This window comes from Eurosta solidaginis, chromosome 1 (genome assembly GCF_040869045.1).
Source record: "Eurosta solidaginis isolate ZX-2024a chromosome 1, ASM4086904v1, whole genome shotgun sequence".
In the NCBI taxonomy this organism is placed as follows: Eukaryota; Metazoa; Arthropoda; class Insecta; order Diptera; family Tephritidae; genus Eurosta; species Eurosta solidaginis.
In genome coordinates this window covers 317,713,597-317,730,662 of record NC_090319.1, presented here as the reverse complement: position 1 = coordinate 317,730,662, position 17,066 = coordinate 317,713,597, and the positions used below count along the sequence as shown (strand labels likewise).

General features: G+C 38.1%; 1 protein-coding gene across 3 annotated transcripts in view; it reads right to left on the bottom strand.

Annotated features, from left to right (window-relative positions):
* LOC137237695 (uncharacterized) overlaps nt 1-17,066 on the bottom strand; it is a 138,309-nt gene that overhangs the window by 31,890 nt on the left and 89,353 nt on the right. For all 3 annotated transcript variants that reach the window (XM_067761724.1, XM_067761722.1, XM_067761723.1), the window contains 2 exons: nt 4,343-4,754; nt 3,993-4,119 (listed from right to left, as the gene is read on the bottom strand). In XM_067761724.1, the coding sequence (XP_067617825.1) occupies nt 3,993-4,119; nt 4,343-4,754 (539 nt within the window). The remainder of the gene's footprint in view (nt 1-3,992; nt 4,120-4,342; nt 4,755-17,066) is intronic.

The following is a 17,066-nucleotide window of genomic DNA, read 5'->3' as shown; positions in this document are numbered from 1 at the left end:
AAGCGCGGCTTCAATCTTCTTGGAGATATATCGCATTAAAATATTGTTATTATTATACTTCTCTATTACTCTCGCAATCCACTATCCATAAATTCGAAAGACTTTTCTGACATTCCCTAGTTGGCTAAACTATGACATGGCGTCACGTCGACAGGAAAAGTTCAATTTAAATTGTATTAAAACTATTCACAGTCCAGTGCATTTAGCGCCTTCTTGAGCTTTTCTTTTCGTTGCGGTGTTTGAGTATGAAATTTAATTAATTTACCATTTCATGAATACATACATATGTACATGTAGAGTGCCGTAAATGAACATACATACATACCAACATATCATTTCCACAAATGTGTGCGAAAACCAGCAATCGAAAGCTTTCATAAAATTTACGAATACCAACAATTCCAGTTATTAATTTGGTGAATCGTTTTAAGTAAATTTTCACCTGACTTTCCGTTGGATGCCCACTGAACTGCCACAAACTAAAAGCGCCGCGACTCAGCGCCACAAAGTGCAGTCAGTGACACCAAATGCAAAATCAACAAAAACGAGCTGATAAAGTCTGCATAGCTTCAGAGCAACGCTATTGTTGTTGTTGCAATTAAGCTAGTAGTTTGGCATTTGGGACATTTGCTGCGATAAGCGGATGCGGTTGCCACAAACGGTCGTTTAACTTTTTCACGCACTCTAAAATTTTTGGTTTTTGTTAAAACTCTTTTTTGTTGTTGTTGTTGTGAACTTTGAAGTTACAAGTGGTTAGCTAAAGGAGTGTTGAAAATTCAATGTCAAAGTGAAAGTTGACTTCAACTAGAGGCCAGCAATTACCAACAACAATTTAAAGCCGATTTGCAACATAAAACCGGCATTGGGGCTGCTGTTCAAACATTCAGCAATATTGAGCTACAAAAAATTTAAGCTTAACTTATTTTTAATTGCTGTTCAAAGATAAACCTGAAGTTTCCAGTAGATTAACATTTCAGCTTCATGTTGTACTTGGTTGGAATGAGACGGCCGTCTTAGGGCAGTACACCTTAAAGAGACACCTACGACGACATGTGTCTGAAAAGGATTCTCACGATTAATCTTCATCTCACTCATCTTCTTGAGAACAGACGGACTTTCGGCGTTTCTTCCCTTAGCCTCTTCGAGAAATCCGGGGTCGTGATTTTCCCTCCATCTGGCTATCAAGCACTTCCCTCCGTGCTTTCCGTTGCGGGCATATCACAACTATTTCTCATCTTCCCGACTTTTAGCTTTTTCGGCAAAAGCTTCCTTGTCTCCTCACGGGCGTCGGACCTATATAACTCTATTCCCATCAGCCTATCGCAGCCTCCTTGTTCTACCCGAAGCCTCTTCTTCCTCATACTGGTTTTCAGTGACCTCATTTCACCTACTTATATGGCCTCTTAGCTAGCGGCCACACTCTCAGTCGGTATCCGGTATTGTGAGAGAACTCCCTTGCTCTCTGCTTTGTGACCTGTTACCCGAGTTTTCTCTCGACTCTCGCGTGTCGCTCCATCATGAAGCTCATTGACTTTCCACTACATTTGCTTTTCAAGTCCAATTAATTGCTTGCCGTGCTTTCGTTGTCGCTGGTTTGATCCTCCTTCTTATCTACATTATACGATTCTGAGTGATTCATCTTTGCAGGCAAGGTGGCTTTATCGGGATGACACAAAATATGAGGAATAAAAACCGTCCTTTTTTTTTTGTTTTAAAAACCGTCCAGCCACCTTGCTATGGTAAGGCTATCGTTAGTTACTCGGGCTACCCGTTATCGAGACTGCTTCTTCGGATATACCGATAGGTGTGGTCTACATAACACTTAAGATTAGGGGGCTAGTAGCCCTTGATCACCGATATTCCGTCGAATCCCTAGAGGAGGTCTCGTGTTCTTTGATCAGGAGACTACCAAGTAGCCTCCCCGAAAAGACTCCTCGGAATATACCAATAGGCATGGTACGCCATTTCTTAGTTACCGACATCCCTCCGGCATCCTAAATGAGGCAACCTTCTATATGATGGAACTTGGCACTGCAGGATGACCATATTTTGCGTCGCGGCGAAGTCGATTAAACGCAACACCCTTTATTGTGGTTACATCGTTTGGCATCTGCGGTGTAAACGACAATTCTGGACTCGCAAATCTTACACCATGACTTCGTCCTTATTGCGTTTTTGATTTTCCATCCACTGTAGAGGATTTCGCAATTATGCGTGACATCAAACAACCGAGCAGCAATGTATTAGCTTTAAGAGGTGCGGGCATTCCAGGTACAATTCCTTACGAACTTTTGCCATGGTCGTCATCGGAAAAAGAGATCTTGTGTGAGCTTTTCCTATTTTTTTCTTTATTGAAACTGGTTTTTAAGTATTGGGCTTCAGGTTCTGCGGGCAACGCGATACTAAGTGTATTCAGTGTTCGGCAGACACCTTATTGCAGGCTTTGTGGGTGAACATAACATAAAAACAACAGTGAGTTCTTATCTTGAGAGTGCCGGACTAAACCCACCAACCTTCCCCTTTTCCCTGCCGCTTTCATAGTTGCTAAACAGATTTGCACCAAAAAAATTGTTTTCTTGCGCAGAGCGCATAAACTAGGAGTTAAGAGCTGGCATTGAGAATAGCCGCGCTACAAAGACCACTCATCCAACGGCAAAGCCACACTCAACTAAACTCCTGATTTGCTGAAATTAATTTAAAACAGATTGTTCAGAAATGCAGATATCGCTCCCATTAACGTAGCGTTGAATGGGATGCTATCCAGTATTCTAACACTTTGTAAGTTCAATATTTAGTCGGACAGCAAAGGGGCAATTAAAGCCGCGCTGGGCTCAATTATAGTGTGGTAGACTGAGTTCGGTGTATTCCCAGCCTAGCTCGCCCTTAAGTGCAAAGAAATACATAGGTGGGGACATACCATCATCCCTTGCAATGGTCATGCGGATATTTTGGGACGCGTAAGAAGAAGCGATTTGCACGTGGGTAGTACAATTCCTGTTCCCCAGCAAACATCAATAAAACAGTTGGGGTCCTTCACATACAAGCAAAAGTCCGACGTCTGAACGTACTCGAAAACATGGAAATCTACAAACAGAAACATTCGACGTTAGAATAATAAACGAACAGATAAACACAATTTCTAACACAATATTTGAGCTTTTAAAACGAGGTTACAAGAAACAAAGTGATGACACAGGTACAACAGAAAAACGCACAACAACAAATAAACACAGAACAATAAACGAACCAAAGCAACAAACCTAGAATTACTGACTTTTACCTGTCTCAGTCAGCCACACAAATCGATCAGTAAAACCCACCCTCGGTTCTGAATGAACACGCAGCATATACAAATAAATATACACAAGCATCCGTTTTGGCAATACCTGCTCACATACCTACGAACTATAAATACAAGACAAACGACAACAACAGATCAGAACGAAAATCGACACTGATGATGGCACAACGCCGAAACCGGTTTGTCTCGAAACCAAATTCGACAAAGGATGACGGAAAATCATTCCAATATATATCATTAATCCACTCTGTCGGAAAATCAACAAAACAAAATAAGCTAGTAAAATTCCCTTCCAGATGGTAAAATCTCTCTGGCTGATTATTGAACCCAAATTTCCTTAAATCACTAAGATAATTGTAAGCAAGATTACGAGGTGCAGTCGCCCAATTACTTCATGCTCAGCTTATCAGCTTTTGCATAAACCAAGCCAAAATAAATCGATCGCGGCAGCATCGGATCTCCGGAGAACTTAAACATGGTCTGTTATTAAAATCCCCATATCAGCGATCAAGTCAAATATCAGCTCAATTTTCTCGGTTGTAAGATTTAAGACGTAACTTAAACAGGGATATCTGCTCATTCGTATATTGTTGGTACTTGTCCCCACGAAAAATAAACATCAAACACACACTTCCCCTCAACTATTGAATCAAGAATCAATTTCCGCTATTTATCATTGAATTTAACTCACTTTTTTCGGAAAGCTTTTGTGGCTGATATGGTCGCATATGCAGCCATTTCCTGCTGTAAAGTTTCGCTTTGAGATTCGCTGAATTTGGATAGCAATGCCGCCGGATGATTGTCCTCCAATAAATGACCTGTAAAGAAATAGAAAATGTGGAAAATTGAATAAGTATGACGGAAATCGCGAAATAATACAGGGTGTTTAAAAATGCTTAAATGAATTTTAATTAGCGGAAAATAACAATTTTTACTTTCGTTTTTTTTGCTTTCTTTGTTTGCACGAACAAAAAAATTATGACGAAATATTTAAAACAAATATACTAAAAACAAATTTTCGAATTAGTGACAGTTACTTACCGTTACGTACAATATTCGGCACAACTTTACCATATAATTCAGTCATTGCCTGCAGCCCTTCTCGCGCCGACACCTGCAAAGCCACATCCATCAATGTTGGTCGATGTGAAAAAACACGTTGATGACGTTTTAACGCTTGCATTGAATTAGCCGTTGGCTTCCTGTTGGCCAACATTAGCAAAGGTTTTGGTAATTCCACACTAAAGCCATTTTCGTCATTAAAATTTTGTTTTGTTTTATTACTTGTTACGTTTGCTCGTGTTTTTGTTGTTGTTATGCTACTAGTCGCTACATTCCTCACATGTTGCATGATTGTTAATCCGCCAATAAGGAAAATTATTAAAATCTTCATCAATTGGTCACATTGTGTATGCGAACTCCGTGTTGCGATTAAAAAGTAAGGAAAATGCATCTGCAAGGCATTTGGTGGTTTTGTTTTCAATTTTTTAATATTTTTCCGGTTTTCCATATACGAGTACATACAGTGAAAATAGAAGAGTGTAAAAGCTTATTTTAAGGAAAAAATATTAAAAAGCAAGATAAATTTGAAATCTAATCTTTTCCATTCAGATTATTTTAGATACCGATTTATTCAATAAATATCAACTTAAGAATCATTTCGAAATCTCTGAGAGGGAAACTTTTATCTCGCCTCACAAACTACTCACATCTAGGCCGACTTAAGCCAAAGGATATATTTTATATCAACTTTTAACTAAAGTGTGCGGTGAGATGCTCGAAACAGCGAGTCTATTGGGTTTAGATTAACGACTTTTGGATGTATACGTCTTATGGACTTAGTGTTATGTAGTCCTGGCAAAAGAGGAGCACACATTTATTGTATATATCCACAACTATTTCAAGTAGATATCCAATAATTTGTAGGGTGAAGGGATCTAAACTAAAGGAAAACAGGGAGCAACGGATAGCGAAAAAAATAGTAGAGAGGGGAAGGATGGAGCGGGGATTAGAAAACGGTGGCACGAAGAAGAAGACAAATCGGAAGTGAAAGAGTAAGGAAGTTGGAGAGGCGTGGAAAAGAAAGAGGTCAGATTAGGAAGAGAAAAAAGGAAAGGGAGGGGGACTGGAGAACAAGAAAGTGGGAATGATGCCAGGTTATGTTGAAATGGCCGATCAATAAAGGGGAAAGATGCCAAGGAATCCGTTAACAGAGTAAGAGCGAGAGAAGGCTGAAGGAAACATGAGGAGGAGAATAAAGTATTAGGGAAATCGGAAAAGAAAATGGAGGAGGAGCGAAGAGGGGCTAAAAAATGAAGGAAGAAATAAGATGATGTAGAAAGGGGGAAATAATGGTAACTGAACAGGAGAAAAAGTGAAAGGGGAAAGGATGGCCGAAAGGCAGCAGGAGAGAACGAACAGAGGACGAAGGAAAGGAAGAAAAGTAAAATGGACAGAATCAATAAGGGAGAAACAAGAGGTTGATATACAAAAAGGAAAGAGACAGATGAAAAGACGTACGTTTCTTTCTTGTTAACCGAGACCGAAATACCCTTATTGTTGTTGTTTTTCTTGTTGTTGTGGCAGTGCTTCGCCCCATCCAATAGGTGCAACCAATCACAAATTGTCATCAATGTCCTCTAACGTGAGTCCAAGGATACTTGCGGTTTCAACAGGGGTGAACCATAATGAGAGGTATGTTAGAGGCGTTGGTTCCACAATACAACTGAATAGATGGTTGGTGTCATGTGGGGACATATTGCACGCGGGATATACGTTTTGTATGTCGGGGTTGATTCTGGATAGGTAAGAGTTTAACCTGTTACAGTACCCAGATCGAAGTTGAGCTAGAGTGACGCGCGTTTCCCTAGTGCGTTCCTCCTCTGCTAGTTCTGGGTATTTTTCTTTAAGTACTGGATTCGCCGGGAAATTCCCGGCATAGAGGTCCAACTTCTGCCTGTGGATATCACTGAGGACCTGCTTGTACTTTTTTGTGTTATACGGCTCAATATTCTCGCCTAGCTTTCTGAAGGCTGGACAGTTTGGGCAGGCATGGGGTTTCTCTATGATTCCACCTCCTCATTCCCCATGCAGTTGCAGCAATAGGGGTTTCCCTGTATGTTGAAATGTACCACTTGAACTACCATTGTGCCATCGTCAAAACACCAATCCCCATTTATAAGTGAGCCTTGTTGAACCCAATACTTTCAACAGTACGCTTGTTTTCCACTTTCGCACCTTTATAATATTAATATTGTTACGAATATTAGCAACATTAAGGGGTACTGCCATCTCTAAACCAATGCTAAGCAATGACTTGATGCACACCAATAATTCAATCATTATGTCTACACATATGTACGTACACGCAGCAGACAAGCAACGCACAAACACATGCAGATATCTTATCTGAGATATGCAATTATATTTGTGGAAGTGTCGCTCTATACACGTACATCTGTAGTTATAATTATAACAGATAACCAACTAGTAGATTTTAGAACAGAAGCGCCTAGAAAATGCAACGAGGAAACCAAAGAGTATAAAAGGCAGCAATTGTAGAGGCGCTACAATCAGTTTTGATTAAGCACGGTATCTGTCGAGCAATAGTAGAGTTATTTGTTGTGAAGTACTTTAATAAAGACCATTTTGCATTACTGAATAGTGGTCTTATTTATTCAACAGTTTAGTGATTCGAACTTAGCAGAAGGTTGCAAATAAGAGGATTTGCATTAAAATCGTTACAATATTAAAATAGTTAGACGCAACTGCGAATCGAACCAGAGTCGAACTTAGGGCTTAAACAGCTTCTAAACTTAGTTAGAGGGCGTTCATAATATAGGACGATGCGGAGCGTTATCTAGGAATTGTTCACCGGAAATTGTCGTCTTCAAAATTGTTAGCTTATTTAAATATTTCGTAATTTAAAAGTATTGTACCCCGATGCGGACCATTTTTTTCGAGTATGTGACAGAGTGGCTTAGTTGCCTGCACATACGCCATTCCGCGGTAGGAAAGTGGTAGTGTCGAAGAGTGGAGAAGCGCACATGGTAGAAGGTAAGATAGTAATTCCACAATACAGGGCAACATTAAGATTCGCAGTCAGGCGTAGTTGGTGGAAAGACAGTTCTTCGATGTTACGGGCTCTACAAGTAAAACCTCAGCACACTTTAGTAGAACTGTGCCCGTTTCTCCTAATTTTTCAGGAGACATGGCTCTCTTCTGGATTAAATATTTCTGGTCTGGGCCCCCTGCATTGAAATACTCGGCGAAATCGGAAGTCAAGTTAAGAGCGAATTATGTCACGGAAACAATTAAGCTCATCTGCGCTGCCTATTTATAGTACTGAGAACGGCGGTATCCATAGGGGAAGAAGAAATGTTGGCTCATAATACGTGAACACAACATGAAAATTCTAAGAGCATACGGACCGCAGTGAGTGGGGAAAAGACAATACAAGAGATAGAAGCGAGTAAATTTTTTGTTGTATAATGTAAAGGAATTTGCAAGTAGCCAAAAGTTTTGGATAAGAACTGGGGAACTGAAGGAAATGTCTACCGCCGAAGAATTAGAGGAGTGCGATAACATCGTAATAAATACTTATAATAAAGTCACACTGTGAAGAGGCGTGGAAGAATGCCAAGGTATAGCGAAAAAATGTCTTAGTAAAACTCACGAAGACATAGAATGTTCTATCGGCACGGCGAACTTAAGGGAGTCCTATCGAAGGTGAAATAGTCTAGGGAGTTATAAAGAATGAGGGCAGTAAAGCGCCCGTAAAGCGAATATTTGATGCACATTTTCCAACAGGAAAAATTGACGAAGAGATGTAGATAGTATTTACTTGAGATCTCGGAGCAAGTATAGTCTCCCGCTTCTAGTCACGGTCACCACTTTATAAGTTTGTATCTATTGTACGTGTGGCCGATCCACCCACCATAATACATAATTACCCGTTCGCCTCAAAGTATTTAATAAAATAAAAAGTAAATTAGTAAATTCAAATTAAAAGAAAAAATAATAATTTAAGAAAAAATATGACCAACTACCTTTTGGTTTAAAGTCGGACCTTCCCTTTAGAACATTAGAAGGACCATTCACAGCAAAAACGCGCTCTAACCAATGATTTAATGAGATCTCGTACAAAATAAGTTACGCATACCACACGTACTACTCCTCCCAACTCTGATGTATGTATGTATGTACATCCGTTTACTTGGATAATTAAATGTCCGTTCTCCAATTACAAATAAATGACTCCGTACGACAAATTGAAGAGATAGGTGGATGTTTATATGTAAGTAGGTTTTTTAAGACTTGGGAATTTATTAAGACCGACCGCTAGGATCAAGTGTACATAGCTGAGAAATATGAATTAAACCAATTCAAGTTAGTACTTATATATGTACATATGTTTGTAAGTAATTAGGTAATACATATTCATAATTTATGCAAGAATAAGTTTACATTAAACAATAAACGCTTACTCACTCATACAAACACATAACAAAATTGCTAAAAAAAAATAACCAACCATATTTGACGAGGAAAAGAAGAACACAATAGACTATAGCCAAAAAGAAATCAAAATATTTTTTATGTGAGTCTGTCAGGCGGTCAGGTACTCAGTCAGCTGGTATGCATTTAAATTGCAAAGAAATTTATTTACATAAATGCATATACATGTACATTAGAGTGTGCCCAACTTTTCACCGTTGTCATACAAAGCACAACTACACCTACACACATTAGGTCATAAAACCATGCAATGAGAAAATCTTGGACAATCGAATAACGGAAAGGCATTAAAGTTATCCAAGTCGACAAACTTTTGCACTAAATATTCGTTAAACAAAAAAGGCGTGAGTACCAAGTACTCGCGAAGTTCGATGTGTTATTATATAGTTGTACGTCTAGGAAACTGATGTTTTTAAGCCAAGTAGAACTCGACCAGGGCATATCATAACATTTTGGGTGTTTCATAACAAGTCACGCTAGCTCTCCCTGTTTCGTGATATCTGACGCCAATTGAACGCACCAACCTGCCTTTCCAAACTCAGTGAAGGTCTCCTCCTTCCTCTGATTCGCAGAACATAACCTAGCCAGCGAAGCTATGGGTTTTTACTCGCTGCACTATCCTCATGTCTGTGTAAATCTCATACAGCTCATCGATATACCTCCTTCTATACACGCTGCCAGCACCATGGAGTGGACCATAACTCTTCTGGAGAACTTTTCTCTCGAACACTACAAGAAGATGAGATGGGATGGCTCATCTTCTTTCGACACCGTCCATGATGCCTCAGTCCAAAGTAGCCTCATTTAGAGCATTTCAATGTAACAGGTCCCAAGCCTAGCGCAAAACACGTCAACGGGATTTGAATTTTAGTCGCCTTTTACGACAGGCATACTTACCGCGAGTATATTTTTGGCCCCCATAACCCAAAGGGGTGACAGTCCTTTACATAAATCTTTAAATTTCCTTAAACAAATTTATATTATTTTTATAATATAACCGATAACTTTTAGTATGGAAATTGGTAACACTCCGATAAAAAATCTATAAGCTTCCTAAAACAAATTGATATCCTTTTATAAATAATGATTACTTACCGAAAAGTATATCGATTACTATCGATAATTGATCGATAAATTTCTGATAATAAATCGATAACACTTTGATAAAAATTTGTAAAAATCCGATAACAAATCGATAGCATATCGATATTTTTCGATGGTAAATCCAAATTTCGTCGATAACGATCAGATAACTAGTTAACTAAAACTCAATTTAATTTAATTTAATTTAACTTTATTTTACCTTATTTTATTTTATTTTATTTTATTTTATTTAAATTTGTTTTATCTTATTATATTTGGTTTTTTATATTACTTTATTTTATTTTATTATATTATATTTTGTTTTAATTTGTTATACTCAGCTGAGCAGAGCTCACAGAGTAACGGAATATAGTAATCGAGATAGATATAGGCTTCTATATATCAAACGGCGGCCACCGTGGTGTGATGGTAGCGTGCCCCGCCTATCACACCGTATGCCCTGGGTTCGCACCCCGGGCAAAGCAACATCAAAATTGTAGAAACAAGTTTTCAATTAGAAGAAAATTTTTCTAAGCGGGGTCGCCCCTCGGCAGTGTTTGGCAAGCGCTCCGGGTGTATTTCTGCCATGAAAAGCTCTCAGTGAAAACTTATCTGCCTTGCAGATGCCGTTTGGAGTCGGCATAAAACATGTAGGTCCCGTCCGGCCAATTTGTAGGGAAAAACAAGAGGAGCACGACGCAAATTGGAAGAGAAGCTCGGCCTTAGATCTCTTCGGAGGTTATCGCGCCTTACATTTATTTATTATTCTATATATCAAAATGATCTGGGCGAAAAAAAAAAATTCCTTTAGCCATGTCCGTCCGTCCGTCCGGCCATACGCACGATAACTTGAGTAAATTCTTAGATATCCTGCTGAAATTTGGTATGTAGGTTCCTGGGCACTAATCTCAGATCGCTATTTAAAGTGAACGAAATCGGACTATAACCACGCCCATTTTTTCCATATCGAAAATTTCGAAAAACGGAAAAAGTTCGGTAATTCATTACCAAAGACGGATAAAGCAATGAAAATGGGTAGGTGGGTTGACCTTATGACGCAGAATAGAAAATTTGTAAAATTTTGGACAATGGGCGTGGCACTGGCCACTTTGTAAAAAAGGTAATTTAAAAGTTTTGCAAGCTGTAATTTGGCAGCTGAGTATGTAATTTTCAGTTACACCCGAACTTAGCCTTCCTTATTTTTTTTATTTTATTTTATTTTGTGTTTTTTTTTTATGTTATCTTGTTTTTGTTAATTTTATTTATTTTTCTATTTGATTTTATTTTATTTGATTTTCAAATTAAATTAAATTTTATTTTAATATATATTTTTTTTAATTATTATATATACATATATAAAATACCTTGTAAAGGTAACGGCAATGAATCTTGTAACAAGTTTTATGTAGGAACTACAAAATCAAAATTAAAAAGCAGATTAGCACAACATAAATCTGATTTTAAATTTTGTAAACAAACACAGAACCATAAAACAGCCTTAATGGCCCATTGTGCAAGCAACGAACACTCGCCAAACTTTGATGAAGCTTCTGTGCTCCAACAAGAAAAACAATACAAGAAGAGATTCACATTAGAAATGCTGCACATGCAAATGTGATATAGAGAACTTAGCACAGGCGTACAGATTTTTGTTATCAAAAAAGAGTTAGTACTATACTCCACGTTAAGCAGTACAAACGTGTAAATAAATGTATGTACAAATGTATGTATATATGAACAAATTTGTTGTAAGGTTAATTATTTATTATATTAATGTTTTATGTTGTTATTAGTTTGTCCTGAATTACCGACGGTAATTCGAAATATATTGGCAGAACGAAAAACTTGTGTCTCATTAGTTTTTGCAATAAAAACATTGACCTCGAGCCAGCAAATTGGAAAATTTATTTTTTTTGTTTTGCACTTTTTTATTTTATGTAAATCTTGCCAAATAATATACAGAGAGAAATTAGTTTCAACTTAAAACTGAACACCCAATCACGTGCATTATTTTTGTTAACACTTCGTTTTAAAAATCACGCATTTGCTCGTGTTTGCTCTGGCCATTAATTTCCAACACTAGAGTAGTGTATACATCTGTGTGAGTACTTGCATGCAAAATATTTGTTCCCATGCTCATAAACTTTAATTTGTATGTAGGTGACATGTTTGCCTTGAGTTTCTGTGTGGTTTCGTTCATGTGATGGGTGGATCTATCTCTTCTCCTTTAAATACCCCAAACTCAATATACCATTTTCATTAAAGGTATAATGATTTGTCAACTATGTATGTGTTAAACCCATTATGTCGGGGTAACAACTTTCTACTGCAGTTCGATCTTACAACTATTTCCTAAAATACTCTAATCTAGCGTTTATTTCTAGGCGAGTTTAGGTAATAAGGTGCACCCTAATGTACTCACTTTGCAGCTATCATATAAAAGTTAAATAGCATATAGTTCCCCCGTCTCGTTCCTATCGCATCTCAGCTTATTATATTCACTGCTTGTACACACATACATATTTGGGTTTTATGAGCATTTTTTCCAGGAAAAGAGTTTTTCGTTACCTCATCTTAAGAAAATAAAACCGTCGAAATGTTGGCCATATCTTATAAACTTACCAACAAATATTTTGTGCATTGCCTCATTAATGCAACCACAAATCAACTGCTAGCTATTACGCCCGCCATCTTCACTCACACATATGCAATATAAATTAATGCAATTATAATCATAATTTTTTGTTTGTTAATAATTTGACTGCTACCGCCTTTAATACAATTGTTTCAGCTGCCATCTAAGTAAGTCAGGCATTTTGTTCTAGCGTGCTTGAAAGCCATTTGTAATTGTCTCTAATGTGGATGAAAAGAGGCTACAGATATGCATATCTACAGAGATACATATAGTACACTGTGATCTCCCTCCTTACGTACTCCTCCATTAAAGGGCCTCTTTCTTCACTAGGCCAGCCATTTTTCCTTATACAAAGTTTAAGGGCTAAGCAAAGTAACATCGCCATCTTGATCAGGCGCATACATCCTCCCTTTCTTGAAGAGGCTTTTATAATCCACTAGGAGTGTGTTTGATTATTTGCTAAGTTCGGTAGCATGCTCGCCTACCACACCGAAGGTTCTGGGACCAAGGCCTGGGGAAAGCCACATCAAAATTTTTTAGAAGATATTGGTATTGATCTCGGAGATATACCGTGATCATTTTAGAAATCATTTCGACACTTTTTAGAGAGGATTTATGTCACTTCTAGATCAATTCTGGACTATTTCACCTAACCTATTTCGTGATCATTTCAAGATTATTTTGAGATTATTTCGGCACCGTTTCAGTATTACTTCGGGATCTTGTAGGGTTGGTTTTAGGATTGTTTTTGACATCTTTTTTATATAATATCTGAATAGTTCTCATGCTAGATTTATTTCTTTGAATTTTTCTCGAAAACGGCTGGACTAATTTAATGAAACTTTGTATACAAGGCGCTGAAACTAGCAAAATTTTACAAGACTTTGGAGTCTGCTCTACGGGGATAACTTGTCCAACTACGCTTGATAGAGCGCAGATAGTTTTTAGATAATTCCGACAACCACTGGAAACTCTGGACTCCCATGCTTTAAAATTAGGCCACGTAAGTGATAGCAAATGTAGCAAATGTGGGTTGCGGGAAGAAAAGTTCGAGCACATTCTATATTCATGTTTCGAGCTTGCCAGCCGGAAACTGGAGCTATTGTGAGTGACACAACTATCAACTCTAGAAGCACCAAGTAGGGTAGGGCATAGAATTTCATTTTTTAAATGGTTTTTCAGTTTGGCCATCGAGTAGGAGTTTGTATTAACACTATGTCCACATTCATCCGGTTCAACTTATACTAGCTGCAAACTTGCAAAAGGAAAGGGCTGTTTGAGTAATCAAAAGATGTCTAAAAGGAACATCGGAAAAAGTCTGAAAGCAATAAAAATACGATGGGTTAAGGTAGCGCTTCAAAAAATTGGAGCTGGTTGTAAAAATACACGTTTCAATCTATAGTTTTAGAACAAATGGGGTACACGGTTGTTTTCCTGCCTTTAGACAAACACTTAAAATAAGTTATAAACAGTTTTTTAAAAGTCCGAATGAAGGTTTTCTAGCTGTGCATGCCGAAGATTCCCTGGATTGAAATTACCTCTAGCGCGTGTATTCTGCTAAATGGTTTCCCTCTAAAATTTGCGAGTAGTTGGGTGGTTTTTATGCAAAGCCCCAACAAGAGGAGGCTTGGAAAGCCCAACTTCTTGGGTCGTAACTCATGTGTCGTTAATTTTAAAGGGTTCAAAACTTCGGGTAAGCAGGAGTTCAAAATGCTTATCTATACGACCGTTCAATTTATATTGCGCTACAAGAAGTGGTTATCGTAGTATGCAGTCCTTGACTGGAAGCAATAAAAAATGTCCATTATACCTTTCGTATTACAGACTTTATTTTAACCTAAATAGATTCGGCTCTGTAGTCGAGAATGAAAAGCTCCAAATTAGGGGCAAATGAGGTTATTTACCATCCATATAGGGGAGCTCCAAAGAGCTGTATCTTATCAAACCTCTACGCAAATGACGCAGCAATACTGGAATCAGCTTGGACGGTGACCTCAGCGATCAGGGTAATTCGAATGTTCAATATTCTAGGGTCCACGGAGGAGCCCACAGTGGAGTAAGATTAAGAACCCTTTGAAACACTCACGGCAAGTTATGTGTACGGCGCTCAATGACGATGTGAGCTTCTTTCAATCCCAGATCTCCGATATCTTAGAGACATTCATATTATTACTATGTTCACATAGTACCACTTTATATGATAACCATGTGTCTCTTTGAATTCTAGCCAGCGATAAACGAATCAAACCCGTGTTTTGTTTACATAAGTGCATAGGCATAGCTACATACGGCGAAATGTAAGGACCGATAAACTTGGTTGGCGCGGATCGAATTTTAGTGTCACAAAAGCGAACGAGGCCCTTTTTTCCTTTTTCTTGGACTCAAGTGGTCCAATGAAATCAGGCTAGTCCTGTTCATATACCCACACCCCGCGGGATGAAAAGCGATTTAGCCGCCACTGCTTCGCATGCGCATTTCTCTGCGCACCCTTTCGTCAGCACTAGAAACACCATTTTACTCACAGCAGTCCAACAATGTATGTCTCTGCATATTAAGAGAACTAAATTCCTAATGCAAGGCTCCAAAAACTCTGTGTACAGAAAATCTTTAGACGTGAAAACTAGGGCAATGAAACATTACCTGTTCTGCGTTTTCCACTTCGGTGGGACAGTGTAGACAAAAGAGAACCTCCTTTATCCTACATTTATAGATACTTCTTGAAACCACCCTGCCAATTTGCGTGATTTGGTAGTTTAGTTCGCCGTGCTTCCACTCATTCCATTCTGCTTTATTCCGAGCTAACATGAAGATCCAGCACCTTTATCTCGATTCTTCCCACCTTTCTTGCCACTTAACTATTTTCGTAACAACGTGAAACTTATCCAGGTTCTTATGTATCTCTTTGCGCTGGCTTAACAAGGTTGCTATGAGGTTGTGGCTTTTATATAACAAAATACGAACATCAGTCATTCTTAAGATAAATAGAAGGTACATAAACAGTTTACATACGGCATTCACTGGAATAATGAGGCTTATATTGCCCGTAAGGCATTTGCATAAAACACCTCAAGCCGCAGATGCAATATTTATAGGAAACCCCCAGACTTAACGAACCTTTCAGAACTTAATATCATTAGCGGAACAAGATTCCCACAGTAACTGAAGACATGCCAGCCGTTTTTGTAGGCAAATTTATGACCTCTCACCAGTCCAACGATCTAGCTGTCTTACGTAATAAAAATCGCTTACAGTGAATATTCACCCAAGGGAGGTTTCACTGTACATGAAGAATGCCCATACACATGAAGGCAAACTATTTAAATCAAATACGTAAGCTTAGCTGTGAACCCAATTGTGCATTCATCAGCTATTCAAGCATGCTTAAGTTAAGTCGCTAAGCCATGCGCATAAAACTAGACAAATATTTATTCAGATATACACATAAGTAATTTAAAAATATCTATAAATGCACTTTCGTCTGTTGACTTACGTAAAAAGTAAGTTAATTCAATACCGACTTTTGTGTGGAATCATTGTGGAGTCGCATTATCGGATCATATATCAATAAACTCGTATTAATTGCAATTTTTTGTGGGTATGCAATTTTGTACCTCATTGACGCCTTATTATTTCTAAAAAACTATTCTAAAAACAAGTAAGGAAGGCTAAGTTCGGGTGTAACCGAACATTACATACTCAGCTGCCAAATTACAGCTTGCAAAACTTTTAAATTACCTTATTTTAAAAGTGGGCTCTGCCACCCCTATTGTCCAAAATTTTAGTAATTTTCTTATTCTGCGTCATAAGGTCAACCCACCTACCAAGTTTTATCGCTTTATCCGTCTTTGGTAATGAATTATCCCACTTTTTCGGTTTTTCGGAATTTTCGGTATCGAAAAAGTAGGCGTGGTTATGGTCCGATTTCGTTCATTTTAAATAGCGATCTGAGATGAGTGCCCCGGAAAATACGTACCCAATTTCATTAAGATACCTCAAAACTTACTCAAGTTATCGTGTTTGCGGGCGGACGGACAGACAGACATGGCTAAATGAATTTCTTTTTTCGTCCAGATCATTTTGATATATAGAAGTCTATATCTATCTCGATTAGTTTATGCCGTTACGGATTACCGTTGTACGAACAAAATTAATATACTCTGTGAGCTCTGCTCAGCTGAGTATAAAAAAGAAAATATATGGGAAAGAGATACCGATTGAATGGGGCCCTCAAGTCTGCACAAACTGTGCATTTTAGCTTGCACTTCAGAATTCTCAGCAATATTTGCTTACCTCTTCACCCACATTGATGATTTAAAATACCGAAAGTAGCTCCGAGTAATTTCGAAAACAACCAAAGGTGAATATAGGAGACGTTTCGGTCGCGAAAAAAAGTTTTCGGAAGGGTTTTACTTTAAAATAGGAGCCACAAATTAATATTAAACGCATACGAGAGTCTAATGTGTTTCGAAAAGTATTTTGACTGTTAAAGGATCACTTCGGGACTATTTTCAAAACCAGTTCTAGCCTATT